Source organism: Macaca fascicularis, chromosome 5 (assembly GCF_037993035.2).
Source record: "Macaca fascicularis isolate 582-1 chromosome 5, T2T-MFA8v1.1".
Lineage (NCBI taxonomy): Eukaryota > Metazoa > Chordata > Mammalia > Primates > Cercopithecidae > Macaca > Macaca fascicularis.
Genome location: NC_088379.1, coordinates 148,568,509 through 148,592,637, shown reverse-complemented (window position 1 = coordinate 148,592,637; position 24,129 = coordinate 148,568,509). Strand labels below are relative to the sequence as shown.

Genomic DNA, 24,129 nt, shown 5'->3' with positions numbered 1-24,129 from the left:
TATTTAATACCATTTATTATCTAGTTCATATTTTAAATGTGCTATTTGTGCCTAAAATGTTTTAAATCACTTTCTTCCTCCATGAAGTATTGTGGTTGCTATGCTTTTGTCTCTTTTGTTCTGGAGCGTTCCCTCACTTAAGAAAACAAAAAACAAAAAACAAAAAAACCACTTAATCTTTTTGTAGAGACCAGGCAAGTTGTCTTATATAGAATGTTCTATATTTTCTGTTTCCTGGTGGTGTCAATTAAATTGTCCCTCTGTCTTCTGGATGTTAGATTCAGGTCAAACATTTTTGGCAGTAGTTTATTTTTAATCTTTTCGTTATGAAATAAAACACACACAGAATTCACAAAACAAAAATATGCAGCACAATGAATTATTACAAAGTGAACACACCTAGGCAACCACCACCCAAGTGAATAAATAGAACATTGCCACCACTCCAAAAACCACACGCGCCCTTCCCAACCTTTTACCTGTCCTTCCCATCCAGTGTAATTACTATCCTCATTTTTAGGAAATTAACTCCTTACTTCCTTTATAGTTTTGCCACCTAAGCATGCATTAAACACCATGGTTTAGTTTTTGCACTGTTTTTGAACTTTATTTGGGTAAAATCATATGTTAAGTATTCTTTTTTATCTAGCATCTTTTAGTCAATCTTGTATTTGAGAAATTCATCTATATGCTTATGAGTGGCTGCAGTTTATTCATTTAACTATCTGAATTATTAAAACATAATTCACTTATCCTTTCTACAGTTGATGGGCATTTGGATTATTTTGCTCATTTTGTTTTTATAAATAATACTACCATGAACATTCTTATGTCTGTCTCTTGGTACACAGGTGCATGCATTTCAGTTGGGTCTAACTTGGTAGTATGATTTTTAGGCCATAAGGTATTCGTATGTCTAACTTTTGTAAATAATGAGTCTTTCAAAGTGATTGTATTAATTTGACTCCTACTAGCACTGCATGAGATTAACTCTCACATTCTCGGCAGTGCTTGGTATTGACAGTCTTTTTAATCATTTGATTGGATGTGCAGTAGTATAATATGGGTTTTGTTTGCATTCTCGTCTCCTGCCCCTTTTTGAGTTACTGCATTTTTGTTACTGATCTATAGGAGTTCTAAATATAATTAGTTTATGAATCCTTTGTTAATTTTCCCACTGTGTGTTTTGCTTTTGGTTATTGTAACGGTATCTATTGATGAGTAGATGTTCTTAACTTTGATATAATTCGTCAATCTTTAATTTTTGGTTAATTCCTTTTTTGTCCTCTTTAAGAAACCTTTTTTTTTGAATCATAAGATTATCCTGTATAAGCTTTGTTATTGCTTTGCCTTTCACAATTATATCTACAGTTCACTATGAATTGATACTTGCTTATGATGTGAGTCACAGGTCAATTTTCTTCTTTTATTTATATGGATATCCATGTGGTCCACATTGCTTTTCCACTGCTCTGCAGCTACTATGTCATAAATCAGTGTCCATATATATGTAGTTCTGTTTCTGTGTTCTCTTTTGAGTTCCATTGGCATACTTTTTCTTCCTGGTACCAATATTACTTGCTACATCTTTATAATAAGTTGTAAATCCTGTAGAGTACTTCTTCCACATTGTAATTTTTCAAGAATATTTTGACTATACTTGGTCTTTTGCACTTCCATGGACACTTAAGAATCAGCTTCTCAGGTTCATTTAAAACAAAAACAAAATAAAAACAAAAAACTAAAACCTCCTGGGATTTTGAATGAGATTGCATTGAACTTAAAGATCAATTTTGGGGAAAACTGGTATCTTCACATCATTGAATTACCCCACCCATGCACATCATATACACTTTTTTATTCCTCTGTTTTGACTTTATTCTTAATTTTTATAACAGAGGTTTTGCACATACTATTTTAAATGTATTTCTGATCAATTCTTTGATGCTATCAAAATTTCATATTCAAATTGTTATATACAAAAATTGATTTGTGTATGTTAACCTTATTTCTAACAACCTTTTACCTGTATATTTGTTTCAGCTTTCTACATACACAATCCTATTGTCTGTGGATAACAGCAGTTTTATTTTCTCCAATTCTTACAATTTTCCCTGCATAGGTCCTTCAGTACAATGCTGAATAGAAGTGGTGATAATGGATGTATTTGTCTTGTTCCAGGTCTCAAAGAGAAAGGTGTCAATATTTCACCATTAAGTGTGAGGTTTGCTGATAAATGTTTAAATATTCTTTTTTTTTCCATAAATTTCCCTTTTATTTCATGTTGCTAAGAGTTGTTCTTTAAATCATGAATAGATGTTGAAGTTCATTGACAATTTTCTGCATCAATTGAGATCATCATGTGATTAATTCCCCTTTTTTATTGATAAGAACCTTGCATTCTTGATTTATCAGGATTTATTTTTTATTTCTTAAATATTTGGTAGAACTATTTGTTTCTTAAATGTTTGATAGAACCCATTGAGATGTTACCTAAACTCAGAGTGTTCTTTGGAAAAAGGTTTTTAATTATAAAATTCATTTTAGCTGATATAGAACAATTCAAATTTTTTTTCAGTTTTAGTGAGTTGTCTTTTCTAGTGATTTGTTCATTTTATATAGTTTTCAAATACATTGGCCTAAGGTTGTCCATAATTTTTCTTGTTATCATTTTAATGTCTGCAGTATCTGTAGAGATATCCTGCTGTTTTAATCCTGTTAGTTGTATGCAAAAACAGGATTATACTCAAGTTATATAGTCTTAATTTTTACACCAATAGTCTTGAAGAACCATTCATGACATCAAATATTCTTTTATTGCAAGAGTTAACATTTTTTTCAAGTAGTAAAACCTATTTTCCAAATAAAATCTTAAACTTATCTTCCAGTGTACAAACGAAAACGTGAAGGTAGTGTAATTTAAACAAGGATAAGGTGGGACTGGATCTCTCAAATACTTGATCTACCTTTCTTTTTTGAGGTCTCCTCTGTTGGAAGGACATGCTTTTAAAAATTATTATTCTGTATTATAAATTGCTATATACATGTGTATGTACAACTTAATTGCCTCTCCATTGTTGGATAAGCCCCTGATTCATTGGAGACAATTTTTTTGTGATTAATTCTTTAATGCTAATTGCTTGAAATGTAATTGCTAGGTTAAAGGCTAACTACGGTTTCAAGACTTTAAAATCGTGTGTATAAACTGCTCTTTGAAAAAGTTGAGGCTGGGCGTGGTGGCTCACGCTTGTAATCCCAGCACTTTAGGAGGCTGAGGTGGGTGGATCACCTGAGGTTAGGAGTTTGAGACCAGCCTGGCCAACATGGTGAAATCCCATCTCTACTAAAAATACAAAATTAGCCAGGTGTGGTGGTGCATGCCTGTAATCTCAGCTACTTGGGAGGCTGAGGCAGGAGAATGGCTTGAACTTGGGAGGTGGAGATTGCAATAAGCCAAGATCACGCCACTGCACTCCAGCCTGGGCAACATTAGTAAAGTTCCATCTCAAAAAAAAAAAAAATTAAAAATAAAAAAAAAATTAAAAAGTTGTACCAATTTATGCTCCTAGTGGTGTAGATGATAGTGTCCTATCACTCACATCTATATCAATATTGGATATTATCACTTAGTATTTCAAAATATTTGAAGGGATATTATGCAGTCTTTAAAAATAATTCAGATGCTTAACACCAGGAAAGCATTTATGATAATAGTTAATGCAAAAAGTAAAGTTCAACTGCACATTTAGGCAAAGGTAGGGAAGTAACACGGTTTGTGGGCATTTTTCTTGTTACTCTCCCAGATTGTCTTTAATTACAGTTTTACAACGTGAAAGTAGAAAAAAAAATTCAGAATGCAACAAGCTTGGCTCAAGAGAATTAATCCACGCTAGTAATTTTTAAACAACAGATAATTTAATGCAGATTAAAATCACACCACTCACTGGTAGGTATGAAGGCTCTTTAGGAAGGATTCTCAGAACAATGCTACAGAACTGCTAGACATGGGAACAATCAGGAATCTGGGTTTAGGAAACCACTGAACCAATGGTTGAAACCATAATACCTTCAGGATACAGTAATCTACCATGGCAAGTATTGGCTTCAAGCATACACCACTGCAGGAATTCCTTAGCAGGAATCTATTACTTCACATCCTAAATGCAAACTGTGAGATTTAATATTGATGCCTCACAGACTTGTCTCTCCACTGAACTCAGTTTCTGAGTTTAAGCAAGTATCACTGGTGAAAATTAATTACAAGCAGTGCCCTAGTTGCAAGGAAGTCTGGGAAATGTAGTTTTTATCTTTACAGCTTAAGTACAGGATGGTACTCCAGAGAGAGGTTGATCAGCTGTTAAGCAACCCAATCTTCTACAGATGCTTTATTTCCGTGAGGATGATCAATAAAAGATTAATTGACTTATTGGTCTGACATGATGACAGATACGAAGATTGTTAAGGATTTTCTGTTTGCTGTACCTGATGTGTCCTCCACCCTTCTCTGCCTTCCCATGTGCCCTGGGAGACTGACTTCTATGTATTACATATTCTGGGTTCCCAGGCTCTCTGGCTGCTGGTTGGTTTTAGCCAATGGCAAGCTGTGAGAGAGGTACCCTGGTTTCTTCACTGCTGGTCAGCATTTGATAGCGTGTGTGTCCCTTTACCTAAGATTAAAGTGTCTGTTGGCAAACTGTCTCCACCTGCTACAGCTCTTGCTGGGTATAACAGCTTCCTCCACTTGCCTCCGTAGTTCTAGAAGTGGTAATGGCTTCTCACTGCTGCCAGTCACTTACCGTTGCTCAGGATTTTATTTTTTAAGAGCTGAGGTCATTTTGCTCTGTCACCAAGGCTAGAGTGCAGTGGTGTGATCATAGCTCACTGCAGCTTTGAACTCCTGGACTCACACAATCCTTCTGCTTCAGCCTCCTGAGTAGCTGGGACTATAGGCATGCACCACCACATGCAGATTACTCAGGGTTTTTAACCAATCCTTGTTGGTTCCCTTAACCTTACCAATGCAATAGTCCCTTCATTCAACTCTCCTCAATTACTCCTTTGAGTGTGCCATCTTTTCCTGCTGGGAAAAGTTAACATAGCCAGGTAGATGAGACATAAACATAGCCACAAGCTCAGAATGTGTCAATTTTTTGGAGATAGGGTCGTTAAAGAAGTAATTAAGGTAAAATTATTCATTTTACCTAATCTAGTATGACTGATGTCTTTATAATGAGAGCAGAATCAGGGGTGTCAACACAGAAAAAAAGACCATCTGAGGACACAGTGAGAAGATGGCTATCTACAAGTGAAGAGACCTCAGAAGAAATCAAATCAACCCAGCCTTGATGCTTGACTTCTAGCCACCTGACCTGTGATAAATTTGTAGTATGAGGACTACATATGTATTATATCGAACAGCAACTGTTCAATAGTTTTATAAGAACACACAGTGAAACTCACAGACCTAGGTTTAGAACTGCCTCCTGACTTCTTGTGGCCTACTCTTTCCATGCTTTGGGTTATTGTTCTGACATTTTCAAAGGTCTTCCAGCCTTGGCCTCATCTCTCAACTCTTAATTCTGCCTTTTTGACAGCTAGCATCTTTGTGACAGCTAGCTCCCAGTGATCCTTGCTTCCTGGATTCATACCCTTGCAAGTCTCCTCCCACAGTGAATCAAGGAGTGAACTGTAAAACCCTTTACTGCACAGCAGAGATGACAGTGTGTGACCTCTAAGGCTAGGTCATTTGTTTGGTCTCTGGGATCACTAGCTTTGGGGGAAGCCAGCTACAAGGATACTCAAGCAGCTCTGTGAAAGTGCTACGGGAAGTGCTACAAGGATACTCAAGCAGCTCTGTGAAGCAGCCACATGAAGAGGAACAAAGGCTCCCAGCAACAGGCGGCACCAACTTGCCAGCCATGTGAGTAAACCACCTGAGGCAGATCTTTCAGCCCTAGATAACTCCAGTCACAGCTGACTTAACTGTAATTTCAGTAGAGGCTCTGGACCAAAACTGTTTGGCCAAGACACTCCTAAATTTCTGACCATGGAAACTATGAGAATAGATGACTTTTTAAAGTCACTACATTCTGATTATACAGCATAACTGATACAATATCTCATAAGCCTCCACCCAATACATAGTTCTCCATATTCTGCTTTTGTCTTTTTCTTTACCTCTTCTCATGAAACAAACCAACAGCAAGCTAACTTTCTTGCAAATCCTCCAATGTCCAGCTCCATCTCCATCTTTATGAAGGTTTTCTTGACTATAGAACTTTTTCTTTGGTAGCTCATAGTTGGTACCTCAGAAATAATTACTTACTGTCGTGTATTATTTTTTCACACATATTTGTAAAGATAAAGATGAGGTAGATTTATTTCATGTTTCCCAAAGCACCTTGAATAATTCAACATGTGTAGCAGCTACCTTAGTGAAATGACTAAATTATTAATAAACCACCATCAAGTAGAAACAAAATTTGGGACAACAGTATTTTCTTCTTAGTCTGACTTCCAAAATTACTGTTTTGTCTAAGGACTGGAATAAGCAACTTTCAAATGCAGTGTTTTAACAAGGCTGACTAAAAAACAGCTTTAGAGGTACACAGGGTAATATGTTTTACAAACAAAATGGAAATTTAAAGCAGGGAAAACTAAATAAATGTGTAGGGTCATAGCATGTGACAAAGGTGAAGAGGTGAAGACTACATCCCAGTGTTACAAATGAAATTCTGTCCTTAATAGTATCCTGTACCCTATGTGAGGAGAATCCAATAATCTGTGTTCTTCTTAGAATACTGTTTTCCATCATTGGAGGTGTTGATTTGATGGTTCCTAGAAGATAAAAAGTTATGGCCAGAAGTGGAAACATGGTTCACTGTCGGTAAATGGCTTCAAAAGAAACTTTTGGAGCAGACTGCTAATACATTGCAAATTAAACTTCAAAACCATTGCTTGGTATGAGAGGCACACAGATTAATGATTCAATGTTTATCAGTCATGTTTCTCCAGAAAAACAGAACCAGTAAGATACACTATCTGTAAGATATCTATATATTCTTATATACCTATATGTTTTATATGTGTGTTTGAAGATATACACACACACACAGACACACACACGGGGGAGACAGAGAGAGAGAGAGAGAGAGAATTAGTTTTAAGAAAGGCTCCAGGATTGTAGGAACTGGCAAGTCTGAAATTGGTAGGGTAGGCCAGCAGACTGGATCAGGTAAGAGGTGATGATGGAGTCTTCAGTTCAAAATCTACAAGGCAGGTAGGCCAGCAGGATGGAAACTCAGGCAGGATTAATTTGTTATGATCTTGAGGCTGAATTACTACTTTTGGAAACCTTGGCTTTTGCTCTTAAGGCCTTTAGCTGATTGAATGAGGTTCAACAACATTATGGATGAGAATCTGCTTTACCTGAAATCAACTGATTGTAAATGTTAATCACATCTACAAAATATATTCACAGCAACATCTAGGCTAGCGTTTGACCAAACACATGGGTGCCATAGCCTCACCAAGTTGACACATAGTATTAACCATCACAATACCATATCTGATAAAGTGGGCTTTTTTGGGTATTATTTGATTTTAATTTTTAAATTTCCTATACCACTGTATGTCCCCCGCACAAAGTACTCCAAATGTTCCAAGCACCACATGGAACACAAAATCAGAGGAGACAGGTTAAGTGTTAATCACCACCAATAACCGTAAGGAATAGTAATAAAATCTTTTCTAATGAAGTATAGAAACATCTTAGAAACTTAATTTTCTGTAGTTGTTCCTTTATCAAAAATAGTTATTTTGTATAATTTTAAATCAGGAATCTAAGGGGACATGTTACCCAATCACAATAGTTAATAAAATGCCTCCCATTACAGACTCAGCTTTTTAAACATTCAATAATATTCACAGAACTGGCAAGTTAGTCTCCAAAAAATTCTAATAGAAACTGCAACTCAAAAAGTGTGTCTATATCAGAGATGGTGTTAACTTCCTCAAAGAAGTTACATGCAAATACCCAGGAGTCTCATGGTTTAGAAGGTGATAGACATATGAGAAAATAATCTTGAAGAAGAAAGCCTCACCCTACCCAAACTTCCCAAATATGATTCAGTGACAGTCAGAGTTGCAAGTGGGCTGGGTGGGCTGAATGGACCAAAGTGCTGACTTACAGCAATTGTTGGGATTTTATAAAGTACTGGAGACATCTGAAACTGTCACAGAAATGAAAAATCCCAGCCAGTTAATAAACAGAATCATTTCCCAAGTTATATTTTACATATAAAACCTAGTTTCTGAAGATAAAGGTTGCATGCTGGCCCTTATTTATTTGGCCTTTTACTCAATAACATGCTGGCAGCACTGGCTGGCTGGAGGAGTAACAGGGCATGTGCATGTGGCAACAGAGTTTTTCCGGGGAGCTTTTCCTATTTAGTTAGAGAGGATCATGACTTGTGTTTCAACATGATTTAGTGAGATCTTTATTGCAGAAAATGAGTGACATACAGAGGTGGGACTGGGAAGCACAGTTAATGGCAGAATTGGGTTTTGATGCAGACAAAGACTCTAAGGAAGGATTGGAAATACAAATTTAAATGTCCTTATCAGTTCACAATCTTAGTATCCAAATTGTCTATTTAAGGTCTTGAAACCAAATTGTTTGAAAAGTTTTATTTGGTAGCAGAAAAGATCTACAATGGACCTTTACAAAAGATGATGAGCAAGAGGGAAGAAATAAATTTATACATATGATTTTGTTGTCAAAATTTGGGATGATCATCAGTAATCAAGAACTTACATAAAACCACATCTTTTTAAGTAAAGGAAGTAGAAGTTATGTTAATACCTTGACCAATCAGTTTGCTGAAACTCTGTTAACAGAGATTACACTGAACCGGAATAAAATTAAGTCTATAGAAGACAAATTAAATTATTTTTAACTGTAGTAATGCATAAACTATTTAGACAGATTAAAAACAACTATCTCAACCTGACAATTGATTTCTATCATATCAAGTCCATGATGTCTACAATATTCATTTATACCATGGCTTCTCATAGTTCAGTTTTTAAAATTATATATATATAAATGTGCATGTAACATCAGATGTTATTGACAGTAGTTGTTACCACAGAATGTATGTATCTTTCTCACTGTGTGTACCCACTTAATTTGTTCCTATGTCCAATCCCTGTCATGGACCTGATTGCTTACCTGACAGTGGAGGAGGAGACCTACCAGAATGATCCGAAGACAGAAACAGGAAGGATCAGCCCACCTCAGCATTATTAGAGGGCCAAAGGCTCTGTAGTGAAAGTAGTAATACCAACACTTTCAACGGGCTAAAAAAAGAGGCACTAGGAGTGTTTGTGAACACCCAAGAATTATGATCAGTATCTACAGCATAGTGTGTAGGCATAAAGTAGTTAATATTTTAACAAAATATAAAAATACTGTTTTCTCTAAAGGGGGAAGCAGACAATTCCCCATAAGTAGAAAAAGAAAAACACTGGTGTTCAATTTCCGGTTTAAATGCATTTATGAAGGAAGACTATAATCCCCATTAATTAAATATAAAAGAGTCCAGCAGAAATTATGACCTTAATGTACAAGTAAAGTAATATTTCTATATCAAATTAAATTTAGTCTATGATTAAATACAATGCTATATATACACACACATACAGACACACTCATAGTACCTTTATGGAATTCTCTAAAATGCTCACAGTAACTTATATAGTATTGATAATGATAAAGATGTATAAACTGAAGTGTAGATTTAAAAAATCTTTTACATCTTACTAAATGATATCTTCCATGGGTTAAACAGCTTTTTCAAGTTTGAATTTTAATGTTTGAAAGCAGAACTGTGCTTTGGTATTCAAACCTTCATAAAATCTTACAATTTTTCAAAATAAGGAATTAAGGTAAAGAACTCTAATGTGGAAGAAAGATTTCCAATCTCCAACATCGTAACTGTCACATGGTGAACCAGTGGTTTTTAGCCCATTCCTGGCCAAAGTGTAGCTTCTTGGAGGTGAGTTAAAAGGGTTTGATTCAAATTTAGTTTTTATACTTACATATTTTAAAACTTAATAAAAATGCACATTCTGATGTGTTACATACCCTACTTTACCATACTGGAGACTGCTTATGTATTAACTTGCACTACCAGGATAATTATCTTTGTATAGATCTTGAATAACTTTAGCTATCTCTAATTAAAAAATTTCCTGAGATGTATGTTTAAAACCTATTATTTTTGCTTACATTTGTGTGAATCAAAATTTTCTTGATTAAGTATCCATATAAAATAGGGCACAGCTATAAATTGGCTGCTGGTTTCATCAACTATGTATAACTCCACATTTGTGTTAATTCAGAATCTTATTATGCTTAGTAATGAGCCAAAATGAATAAGCATAATGTGAACCTAAAATACATTTATATTGATAAAATTGAGTTTTCAGGCTTTATGTATTGGGGTTATACATAAAATTTCATCTAAAGAAGATTCTAGTGCTAAAAACTTTTGGAAAATACTGCTCTGTAAGAAACTTTTAATTTAATTCTTGAATACAATGTTCAATGCGATTTAGTTTTCTAAAGCAAACTGCCTTTCTAATACATCACCATTTAAAAATTATTCAGAATGAAAAATTTTCTGAAAATCAGAGTGCTATAGATCTTCAAATATGGTGACTTGTAAAAAGTCAATGATAAATTAGACTAAAAACATTCATAAGTGCTTTAGACCCTTCTGATAGGCAGCTGTAAAGATTTTTATTTTTGAATGAATCATGTACTTATTATTGTGTTTTAAGTCTTAAATATATTCATCCTCCAAGTAACAGCATTTAGTATCTTTACACATTAGCTGTATCATGTGTTTTGATAGTTTAGGCACATTTCAGTGATTTTAGATTTTATTTTGTGGTTTCATTATAAAACAGCTTGCACACCAAACTCAATCTTGTTTATTTAAAAATCCACCTAAAAATTCACTTCTGGGTTTTAGTTTTTGTTTAAAAAGAAGCAAATATTTAAAAAATTAATGTTAAAGCAAATATAACATTTGATGTTTTAACATCAAATGTTTTAACATCAAATGTTACTAGTCTACAATTCATCTTGTTATGAACATTTTTAGTTTGTGGATTGGGAAAATAAACCTATTACAGTGATTAGGCACAGTACTATGGCCAATGGGCCAGAAATCAGGGCACATCTGTGTACTCAGGCAACAGTTAAGAGGTCTGAATGGAGGGAATCATGCCTCAACTGTGGGCACTCCTTTCTCTATGCCCCCTCCAAAAATTGTTGTAAGTCTCAAATCAGTACATGGGATTGTATGTAACTTGGTTAAAAAAACAACTATATGTGCTTTCTAAATTATGTTGGAAAGCCAAGACAGATGAATATAATTGTAGCCTCACTATAACTTGTGGTCTTAATATCTATGTCACAGGACCATGTTATAGGTGAGACAGAATTATACCATCCCTCTGGTGGTTTCCGAAATCTGGTTGGAAGGAGTCCATGGCTAACATTTCACATTGTAGCAAGGCTCCAATATTTCTTGAATTGGGGCAGTGAATATAAATCACAGTACAAAATCTGTAATTCTTTTAGTGGAAAAGCAACCGGTGCTACATATAAGAATCACTTATATAACATCTTTTTTTTTAAAAAAAATGCAGATATAAAATATTAATTGCATAGGGATTTAAATATAAGGCCAAGAAGAATATTAAGTAAAAAAATCATAGAAAGGGCACTATGGTGTCAAGACAGAATTTCATAGAGTAATAAATCTGAATTACTATCTAATTAAAAATCACAGTATGTTGCTGTAACTAACAGTGAATGTCAACTGCTTTATTAATTCCAAACTGAAAACCAATATTAGGACTAACAAGAACACAACCAAAGCTCATTGTCTAAACCTGATCAGTGTATTAGCACATCACTGCCTGGTACGTACCTGATTAGTTACATAATCTACCTTTTGCAAATAACACTTAATACATGTTAACAAGTGTAAGAGCACATCATCACTGCATGCCATCAATGATTTGCAGGCTTCCTTGGTAGTGTAATTATTCAGTCTTTCAAAGGTGCAAGATCCCACCCGGCGGAATCTTCACTCAATGAACCAAAAACACTGTAATTAACAAAATATAACAAAGTTCCACCATTAAAAACTAAACATACATTAACCAGAGAACTAGGTCCTGACACCAGTACATACATTATCCTCAGCATTTTGGAAGGCAACAAATGATGAGTCCAAGTATAAGCTAATGGTTATCACCTGAAGCTTCAGTTAGAAAGTTAACTTGTGAATCTACCTCTCATTTTAATGTTGTTAGACTGTAGTTTAAACAGCAATTTCCAAATCTAAAAGTAGCTTAGTTGACTTAGTATTGTTATATAAAGTAGTGTGACAACAAACAAGAACTCCCAAAGGAATTATGGTAAGGTACACTGGGAATACCTGAAACAATGTTTTAGATGAAAAAGTGCATAAATACAGTAATACTACGAGTGTGTTAACTATGGAACAAACGTTTCTCTGGGAGCTAAACAATACTATTTTCCCACATTATTTACATGTTATGAATTGTTCAGATACCACAAAGCACCACTTAAGTCTAAATTGCTTGATTATGTCAGAAAGGTCCTTTGACTTCAACTCTATTCATTTGAGGATCTACCTACAGTAGAAGTGTGAAGTCATTCTTCAAAAGGGATTTATCTTTACAATTCAGTTTTCTTTTGTTCAGAAATGGCAAGGCAATATTTTCATTTCACACTCTTTGTTGGCGTTTCTGATTCTGTGGACTGTCTCCCATCTGTCCAGGCTTCCCGGGTACTCTTTAGGGCCAAGGTCTTCTGTTGGTCAACAACAACATAATCCACTCTCTCATCTGCTACACTGCTGCCTGAGCCACTGCTCTTTTGCTAAAACAAAGAAAAAACAAAAAATCCAACATATAAAGGAGTGTTTCTGAGTACAACTCAGTCTTAAAACACAAACACACATGCACTGCGAATACTTTTTTTTTTTTTTTTTTTGGAGAAGGAGTTTTGATCTTGTTGCCCAGGCTGGAGTGCAATGGCGCAATCTCAGCTCACTGCAACCTCCGCCTCGTGGGTTCAAGCAATTTTCCTGTCTCAGCCTCCTGAGTAGCTGGGATTACAGGCATGTGCCACCATGCCCGGCTAATTTTGCATTTTTAGTAGAGACAGGGTTTCACCATATTGGTCAGGCTGGTCTCAAACTTCTGACCTCATGATCAATATTTCCCTAGAAGTGTCCTTTCACCTTCCTTTCAGGTGGAGGGAAAATTATTGCAGAAGGAAAGTCAGAAATAGTAAGGAATGATAAGCTGGTAAACATGTAGGAAAATGTAAATAAACATTGTTATATAATAAGAGCAGTAATAATACTATCTAATTTGTGGGTTTAACAAAAAAGATAACATTAAAATTTTGGACAAAAATAGCACATAATTTGAACATTTTAAGGAGAGTAAAGACACTATACCGGTTAACATTAGAATTCATTAAATTATGGACGCAGTGGCTTCCGCCTGTAATCCCAGCACTTTGGAGGGCTGAGGTGGGTGGATCACTTGAGGTCAGGAGTTAGAGACCATCCTGACCAACATGGTGAAACTGTGTCTCTACTAAAAATACAAAAATTAGCCAGGAGTGGTGGTGCACATCTGTAATCTCAGCTATTTGGGAGGCTGAGGCAGAAGAATCATTTGGACCTGCAAAGCGGAGGTTGCAGTGAGCCAAGATCACACTACTGCATTCCAGCCTAGGCAACAGAGCAAGACTCTGTCTCAGAAAAAAAAAAAACAAAAAAGAATTTGTTAAATAACTATTTCAATAGTAACCACTAAAAGAGTAGAAAGTATAAAATTTCTAACTGTCAGAAAGGAAAAAAAAAATCACTCTCCATAACTATGTTATTTGTGGTTTACGAGACAGCATCAAGTAGCAGACCAGACTAAATTTATATTAAACATAACTTAATAAAATTATCCCAAAGGAGATAATTCTTCAGGTTTGAAGTGTGAACTGTATACACAGAAGAGGCACGTCACATGTCACTCACCTTACGTGGTGGTGTGGATTTCCCAGAATCCAAGTCGAGATCTAGGTATTCCACCTGTTTGTCTCCTTTGGGCTTGATCATAGGGCTGCTTCCTCCATCAAGACTGTTACTGCCAAAGAGATTCTGAAAGTATTAGACAACAAAATCAACGGTCAGACATTCACCAGACATACCACTCATACTGTTGGACATCTACGGAAGCCTAAATCTTTGCTTTCAAGAGGACATAGCTTAAAAAGTTAAACAACCTTTTAGGATAGAAAGAAAATAAGTAATATTTAAAAAACTGATTAAAGCCTAGCTTAGAGCAAGCTAAACGTAGTTTCAAAAGTTAAACTTGGTTCACACTAAGATTGAGACATCAAGAGATAGTTTGCTATGATAACCCAACTTGAACATTATTAAAATTATATCTGTACTCAATTATGTGTTTACAGGATCTTTATATTCCTTGCTTTCAAATTAAATTTTTAAAAAACTTTCTGCATTTTATTTAAAGGCTTTCACACTAAACTTTGTTTGACTCCATTGGCTAAGTCTATTTTGTTTCAATCATCTGGATTTTTTACCACTTAATTTCCTTAGCCTGATCTTTTCCTTCCTGAAAGGCATACATTTTAAAGTACGTATTTAAGAGAGAAGGAAAATTATTACCTAAGGAAGGCCTGAGATACAAGAAGAAGTGATAACGAAGCCGCTAAAGATGCAGAAAAACGTAAATAAGCATAGTTTATATAATAAGAGCACTAATAATACTAACTTGTGGGTTTAAAAAGAATTAAAATTTTGGACAAAAATAGTGCTAAGATTTTAAAGAGAGTAGAGTGAAGACAACTCTGGAATTTGTAAATAACCATTTCAGATGATTTGTACAGTAGGACTACTCTCTAAAAAAAAGGTAAAGAAGGTGGGAAGATAGATGACAGCAATAAACAACAGGAACAAAAAACTTGAGGCAGAAAAATGAAAGATCAATGCTAAATAGAAAGAAAAAGCTGGCATGAACCTAAGTCCCTATATATTCCCTCCACTCTAATTACAACAGGGTTCTATTATACATGTGCTCAAACAAGTGACTTGTTTCCATGCCTTACTCCTTTTAACCCAATCTAGAAATGTTCTTGGCTTCTCATATGCAAGACTGTATTTCTCATTAGGGATTTTCATCCTTGTGCACTGTTGATATTAATGCTTATATATTATCTCATACTTTTGAAGAAAACCATAATGATTTAACAAAGTTAAAAATTTGTACATGTTATGATGAATAAAACAATTTGAAAACTGCATACATCTGGTGGTTCTGTTGATTCTTTTTATGTTGCTACTTCATTTCTTTTTGCTTAGGTTAAACAGAAAAAACTGTGCCTTAGGGAAAAGACACTTCTAGGGAAATATTGACACTATTCCCTCATTTTATAGCAAGGCTGCTAATAGCTGGTATGGAACCTTTTTGCAAATTATTAAAAGGTGGTGCTTGCACTGGGGTGACACAGCTCTGTGCTGTGGGCGAGTGCAGCGTGGTGAGCAGCACATAGCCTGAATTTCATATAATCAGGTATGCAGTATGTTTATGCAGTAAACAACCTGCACAACTAAATGTAATGTTCCTATTTGAAGAAACAGATTTTTTAAACCAAATGTATCAATTACTGCAAATAAAACATTAAAAAAAATACAGAAAACGGCTAGGCGCGGTGGCTCAGGCCTGTAATCCCAGCACTTTGGGAGGCTGAGGCGGGGGGGACCACCTGAGGTCAGGAGTTCGAGACCAGCCTGGCCAACATGGTGAAACCCCATCTTTACTAAAAACTACAAAAATTAGCTGGGTGTGGTGGTGGGCGCCTGTAATCCCAGCTACTTGGGAGGTTGAGACAGGCTAATCATTTGAACCCGGGAGGTGGAGGTTGCAGTGAGCCAAGATCGCGCCACTGCACTCCAGCCTGGGCAACAGGGAAACTCTGTCTGAAAAAAACAAAAAATCAAAAATAACATGTAGAACACAAAAAATGTAAGCAAGTTTTGGTCCTCAATATAAATAGCAATCCCTCCCTTTTTTCTAATTCATGGAGAAACTGAAATCATCATGAAATTTTTTACCTGAATGACTCTATACATCATTGTCACATAAAATCAGCCATGAGTGTGTGGAAAATTCTATATTCAAATGTGATCAATGAAAGACCCATAACCTCCATTTCTCTGATTAGAAATATCTAGAAGTGTTCACAGTATTACAAGGCTATAAAAGAAATGTATGCATTCAAAAGACCTGCATGCATTATACCAGTAAGCTGCTCCTAAACAGAATTTCTCAGGGTGGCTAGTTAACCTATTTTATGTCTGCTATTACTAGAACTGAACATTTTTCCATCTTTAAGTATTGTTAACATTTGTGTGTCTACAAGGAAGTCTATTTGCTCTTGATTTAATCTCCAGTGGGAACAGCCTGTCTGTATTCTAGCCTTTCACCCAGTATTTTCCCAAAACAGTTTAGAGAAACTCTAAGATTCTACAAGGTATTACAAGTGTTCTTTGAATTAAATAACAAACCAGTAGTGCTAGATTTTTTTTTTTTTGAGGTGGACTCTTGCTTTGTCGCCTGGGCTGGAGGGCAGTGGCTTGATCTTGGCTCACTGCAATCTCTGCCTTGTGGGCTCAAGCAATTCTCCTGCCTCAGCCTCCTAACTGCCACCACACCTGGCTAATTTTTGTATTTTTAGTAAAGACGGGGTTTCACCAGGTTGGCCAGGCTGGTCTCACACTACTAACCTCAGGTGATCCGCTTCGGCCTCCTAAAGTGCTGGGATTACAGGTGTGAGCCACCACACGTGGCCTAGATTTTTAAAAAATTATGTGAAATCATTTAACATATTTTTGTTATTATCACATAACAATATGTCTGCCTTTAGTTATGGTTTACCATCATTTGAATTTCAGGTGTCACATTCAGAATTCACTTGATAATGCATGAGTTTTGATCCAAAATTAAAGAAGTTTGTTAAATATTTGCTATAATTCTCATATTCTTTTCTAAGGGAGAGTTGAATGGACTATGATGAGTCCTTGTATTTGGCAGCATGAGGAGATGGAATTGGCACTGTTGACTTTTCTGTTGTACTTGGTAGATAGGTATGTCCTCCTGGGTCATTTGTGCTTTTTTCTAATACATAGGACCTAAGTACTTCAGAAATTCATCACAGGCCAGGTGCAGTGGCTCATGCCTGTAATCCCAGCACTTTGGGAAGCCAAGGCAGGCAGATCATTTGAGGTCAGGAGTTTGAGACCATCCTGGGCAACATGATGAAACCCTATCTCTATCAAAAACACAAAAATTAGTCGGGAGTGGTGGCGCAAACCTGTCATCCCAGCTACTCAGGAGGCTGAGTCAGGAGAATTGTTTAAAACCCAGGAGGTGGAGGCTGCAGAGAGCTGAGATCACGCCACTGCATTCCAGCCTAGGTGACAGAACGAGAATCTGTCTCCAAAAAAAAAAAAAAAAAAAAGAAATTCACCACATTGTGTTTATTTAGACACCTCTACTGGTGACAAGTAAAAGTACCTTTGTGGCTTAATGGCATTAGGTGTAAAAAAAAAAAAAAAAAAAAAAAAAAAAGGCCGGGCGCGGTGGCTCAAGCCTGTAATCCCAGCACTTTGAGAGGCCGAGGCGGGCGGATCACGAGGTCAGGAGATCGAGACCATCCTGGCTACCCTGGTGAAACCCCATCTCTACTAAAAAATACAAAAATCTAGCCGGGCGAGGTGGCGGGCGCCTGTAGTCCCAGCTACTTGGGAGGCTGAGGCAGGAGAATGGTGTAAACCCAGGAGATGGAGCTTGCAGTGAGCTGAGATCCGGCCACTGCACTCCAGCCTGGGTGACAGAGCGAGACTCTATCTCAAAAAAAAAAAAAAAAAAAAAAAAAAAAATTGTATTTTGATTTCCTTTGATTTCTGATTGTAATACTCTTCTTTTTCATCTTTTCCCTTCATCTAATACTTACCTATGACAAATCACATTTTTAAACTTTCCTATTATATGGGCCTTTCCAAAATTTTTATGGCTATTTACTATTTTGGGCAAAAAGACACAGTCTTTAGTACCTCCGAAAATACTCTAACTACTTTACAATAAAAAAACAGTTCACTTAACTACCCAAAGTTGGAAATAGGTGACAATATCTACTCTGACCGAGAATTTAGGATCTAGGGTTTTACTAGAGTCAACTTACTATACTGAGGAAAACTAATTAACTTAAATAATAATAAATTGAAAAGTAGTGAATACAAAAGCAAAAGTCAATAAAAATTACCCTGCCTTGAAAAATCAGTGAAAATATTATTGATATATTGATTATATTATTTTCGAATACTTTTTTCTTTTCTTTTTTATTATTATACTTTAAGTTCTAGGGTACATGTGCATAACGTGCAGGTTTGTTACATATGTATACTTGTGCCATGTTGGCGTGCTGCACGCATCAACTCGTCAGCACCCATCAACTCGTCATTTACATCAGGTATAACTCCCAATGCAATCCTTCCCCCCCGCCCCCTCCCCATGATAGGCCCCGGTGTATGATGTTCCCCTTCCCGAGTCCGAGTGATCTCATTGTTCAGTTCCCACCTATGAGTGAGAACATGCGGTGTTTGGTTTTCTGTTCTTGTGATAGTTTGCTGAGAATGATGGTTTCCAGCTGTATCCGTGTCCCTACAAAGACCACAAACTCATCCTTTTTTATGGCTGCATAGTATTCCATGGTGTATATGTGCCACATTTTCTTAATCCAGTCTGTCACTGATGGACATTTGGGTTGATTCCAAGTCTTTGCTATTGTGAATAGTGCCGCAATAAACATACGTGTGCATGTGTCTTTATAGCAGCATGATTTATAATCCTTTGGGTATATACCCAGTAATGGGATGGCTGGGTCATATGGTACTTCTAGTTCTAGATCCTTGACCAAAACAGCATGGTACTGGTACCAAAACAGAGATATAGACCAATGGAACAGAACAGAGTCCTCAGAAATAATACCACACATCTACAGCCATCTGATCTTTGACAAACCTCAGAAAAACAAGAAATGGGGAAAGGATTCCCTATTTAATAAATGGTGCTGGGAAAATTGGCTAGCCATAAGGAGAAAGCTGAAACTGGATCCTTTCCTTACTCCTTATACGAAAATTAATTCAAGATGGATTAGAGACTTAAATGTTAGACCTAATACCATAAAAACCCTAGAAGAAAACCTAGGTAATACTATTCAGGACATAGGCATGGGCAAGGACTTCATGTCTAAAACACCAAAAGCAATGGCAACAAAAGTCAAAATTGACAAATGGGATCTCATTAAACTAAAGAGCTTCTGCACAGCAAAAGAAACTACCATCAGAGTGAACAGGCAACCTGGGAGAAAATTTTTGCAATCTACTCATCTGACAAAGGGCTAATATCCAGAACCTATAAAGAACTCAAACAAATTTACAAGAAAAAAATAAACAACCCCATCAAAAAGTGGGCAAAGGATATGAACAGACACTTCTCAAAAGAAGACATTCATACAGCCAACAGACACATGAAAAAATGCTCATCATCACTGGCCATCAGAGAAATGCAAATCAAAACCACAATGAGATACCATCTCACACCAGTTAGAATGGCAATCATTAAACAGTCAGGAAACAACAGGTGCTGGAGAGGATGTAGAGAAATAGGAACACTTTTACACTGTTGGTGGGATTGTAAACTAGTTCAACCATTATGGAAAACAGTATGGCGATTCCTCAAGGTTATTTTTGAACACTTTATACATTTGATATTTAAAAAATTTTTATAGACGAGGTCTCACTATGTTGCCCAGGCTAGGTGTGAACTCCTAGGCTCAACAGATCCTCTTGCTTCAGTCTCCTGGGTAGCTGGGACTACAGGCGCATGCCATTGTGCCTGGCTAAGATTTGGTAATATTTTAAAGTCAAGTAATTTAAGCACAAAATCAAGTTGTTCATATCACTTAATTATGTTTCCTGACAACATATAGTTGTAAGAAACCTGGTTCTGCCTAAAGTCTATAAAGGATGAAAAACCAATTCATTGATAGAATTGGGCTTTCTATTTTATACCTCTAAATAGGGCTATTTTAAATAATATAGGGCCACTAAAATGTTACTCATTCCAAATTTTGACATTAGGTATTTGCTTATCCTGGTAGATATGGCCTGACTGTCCCTCAATACCTGCTCTCCCTGCTCCCATATGCATGGGATTTTCAGGTGGGCTCACTGTTCCTCGGATCTAAGGCCATGTTTTCTAGCTCCTTTGTGTCTCAGTGTGGCCACACAGGCTAAGTTCTGGTTAATGGTTTGTATACAGCAGTTTCGAGGAACTGTCCTTATGAGGCAGTTGGGCTGTACCCTTCTTTTTCTCCCTTTCCTCCACCTGGAGTTGGCATGTGGCTCTGTTGGCTGGAGCGTCATCTTGTCCAATGAGCATATGTGCCACACTGAAGGAAAGCAGACTGGAGAGCTGGAAAAGGTCTGAATCCCTGAAGACTCTATGGAACAGAGCTGCCACAACAGCCTTGGATTGATTCTCTCCAGACTTTTCCATGAGAAAGAAAGAAAATTCTCTCTTGAGTCACGAATATTTATTCTCTTTTATTCAGAGGGAAATTTAATCCTAACAGATATACTTATCTACTAAAATACAAATAACAAAGCAAACATTAAATCTGACTTAAGGAAAAGCTAAAGCCAAATATTTTTTAAAACTAAAATTGGTTTGTATTCTTAAACATTTGAAGTATTTTCTGGCAACTACCTGATTTCTGAGGAACAAAATGCTCACTACCATTAGAAAATTCTCATGCTTTATGATAGTATAGCCAACTAAACATGTTATGTTTATGAGAGGTCTTCTTTAATCTTTACACCTATCTAAGGGTATATTACTTATTTATAAGACCATTTCACCACTAGAGTGCTGTGACACGGCCTTAGAGAACTGTATTATAAAATGCTGCCAGTGTATTTTCTTGAAGAGTATCAAAAATCAAGTATCTCTTATATGAGATATAACTGAAAACTTTATTTTTTTTCTATTAGACATGGGGTGACATGTTGCCCAGGCTAGCCTCAAACCGCTGGACTCAAGGACTCAAGTGATCCTCCCACCTCAGCCTCCCAAACAGCTGAAACTACAGGGTTGTGCTGCTGTGCCAGGCAACTTTTTTTTTAAACTCATTTACAGTTTACTTTCACCTTTTATTGTTTTTAGAGTTTATGACATTATTTTTAATAAGCTTTTAAAAAGTTGTCTTTTATTGCTTTTTCTTAAGTATATAAAGATATGAGGATAAAATTTATAGACAGAACAGTTCTAGCTTGAATGACTGAAAAGGGCTGCTCAGAAAAGGAGAAGTTAAAACTTTACATACTGGGTCTTCACTGGACAGGTTTGGGTTCATGGGAACATAATTCTCTTCACTGTCATGTGAGTCACTGCTTGAGGTTGTGCTATGCACTGAATCTGGTCGAGGGGACATGGGAAACCTAGAAGAGCTAATTACAGAAACATGTTATCACAAACATAAGCCTTGACAATAATACCTAAAATTATTCCCCAAATAAAAATGATAGTCTGCATTCTTTCAGAAATATTCCCTTATGTTTACAATCATTCATTGTACAAATTTATAATGACATAATTTTTGTGCACAAACACATAACTAATATTTATAACTGTTTTATAAAAGTGTATTTTGGACAGCAAAATATTTTGTGTAAAACAAGTCCCCCCCCCCCCAAAAATACCCACTACCAGTGACTTGGTGATAAGTAGAAAGTTACAGATATAAAACGGAAGACAAGAATTTCTATTTTTAAAAAAACTATATATAATATATAATACATAATATGTAATATAATATACATAATATATAATATATATACACACACACGTAAAACATGAACATATGTTCAACGTAGGTTTGTAACTTCATAAATTCCTCTCATTTTCCTATATACATTTAAATAAGTCTTGGTGGCCAGGAGCGGTGGCTCAAGCCTGTAATCCCAGCACTTTGGGAGGCCGAGACGGGCGGATCACGAGGTCAGGAGATCGAGATCATCCTGGCTAACCCAGTGAAACCCCATCTCTACTAAAAAATACAAAAAACTGGTCGGGCGAGGTGGTGGGCGCCTGTAGTCCCAGCTACTCGGGAGGCTGAGGCAGGAGAATGGCGTAAACCCGGGAGGCGGAGCTTGCAGTGAGCTGAGATCCTGCCACTGCACTCCAGCCTGGGCGACAGAGCGAGACTCTGTCTCAAAAAAAAAAAAAAAAAAGTGGCAAATAAGTCTCGGTTACATAATCTCCACAAGAGACGACCACATTTTCAAGATTAGTAATCCTCAGAAATGTTTGGTTTCATAAACCTTTTATACTCTTAAAAATTATTGAGAATCCCAAGAAATTTTTGTTTACATGAGTTGTACCTATTCATTTTGCCGTATTAGAAATGAGAATAGACTATTTTTTAAAACACAAGTAGTACACAAATACACACATTCTATTGGGTGTCACAATGATATCATCACTTATCATGTAACCTCTGGAAAACTCCACTGTACACTCAGTAGGAGAATAAATAAAGCAAATAACATCTTAATATATTAATGAAAATGGTTTTGACTTCACAGAACCCCTTAAAAGGGGGCTCTTCAGATCATCCATTGAGAACCACTATTCTAGATATTTTCCAGGATAATGAACAATTCTAGATAGTCACATTATTCATACAAACTACATATTTTAGACAAAGGACTTACTCTCGAGCAAAACTCCTAGTGATGGGAGATCTAACTGGGGCTTGTAATTCTTCCCATTCTGGCAAAGGTTTTATTTCTAAAGGTGCTGGCTTGACTGAAAAAAAAAAAAAGAGAGAGAAAAAGAGATTTTTAGTGTACAGAACTTTGGAAAACAAACAAGATTCTCTCTCTGTAACTCTATATTTGATAGAGCAAACCTAAGACCACCTAGTTACACATATGAAATGAGGTTCATGAATGTTACATGATTTGCCCAAGGTTACATAGCTAAGTAATTAGTGGTAAAAGCTAAATCAAATGTTTCATGATTGTTACCTCAAAGCCTAAACCTCTATTACAACATGTTGCCTAAGTACATGTTTTATGAATATAAACTAAATGAGATGAAGAAAGAGTAATGTGACCCAGTTTCTCTATGGTTGCTTTATACGTTTCATTATTTGATAAATTATTTCACCAATTTCATACTCAATAAGGAAATTTAATCATCTATGTAAAATCATTCCTATTCTTCAATACTGAAGTATATAACTATATATATAAAATGATGCATAGAAACTATTAAAAACAAAACTTTGTTAAAACCCCAAACCAAAAAAATGTTCAAATTTTTTAAAATAATTCATGTCCAGTCTGGAAACAAACAAAACGAAACAATATTTATATCTTTAGATCCAAACTCTACTCTGAAAAAAGGCCACAATTATTTTACTTCAAATTGTTAGTGTAATTTAACCAACAAATCTCTTCCTAAATTATATACAATTAAGTAAATGCTAATAATAATTTTCATTTATAAGGGATCTTTATTTACCTCACATTGCAGTAGACAATTAAACCAGTATATACCAGAGTTCTTAGCCATTTTCTTAAAGTCAAAACTGAGATTTTTTCAGAAATTTATGGAGTGAGCAAAAGAACTAAAACAATACTATTTAATACTAGATATTTTAGGAGACTACCTAAACATATTAGGTAAATATTTCAGTTATGTTTCATTCTGCCAATCTGAACAAAAAATTTCATCTTTCCAGATTTATTTATAGTCTTTGCCCATGTATATTCAATTTTAATCAATTATGGCATAATTACCATTACACTATAAAATGAATGGTCATTTTAAAGGACCATACACATTGAGGCTCATAAGTATTTT

General features: G+C 35.8%; 1 protein-coding gene across 13 annotated transcripts in view; it reads right to left on the bottom strand.

Annotated features, from left to right (window-relative positions):
- Positions 1 to 8,673: 8,673 nt before the first annotated feature.
- Positions 8,674 to 24,129, bottom strand: part of GAB1 (GRB2 associated binding protein 1) — a 132,538-nt gene continuing 117,082 nt past the window's right edge. For 8 of the 13 annotated variants that reach the window (XM_074040518.1, XM_005555988.4, XM_005555989.4 and 5 more), the window contains 4 exons: positions 22,974 to 23,067; positions 21,584 to 21,707; positions 14,151 to 14,273; positions 8,674 to 12,985 (listed from right to left, as the gene is read on the bottom strand). In XM_074040518.1, the coding sequence (XP_073896619.1) occupies positions 12,827 to 12,985; positions 14,151 to 14,273; positions 21,584 to 21,707; positions 22,974 to 23,067 (500 nt within the window). In that variant the 3' untranslated portion in view covers positions 8,674 to 12,826. Of the gene's footprint in view, positions 12,986 to 14,150; positions 14,274 to 20,586; positions 20,749 to 21,583; positions 21,708 to 22,973; positions 23,068 to 24,129 lie in introns of all 13 variants that reach the window. The other 5 variants (XM_065545531.2, XM_074040511.1, XM_065545539.1 and 2 more) reach the window with 1 other exon arrangement.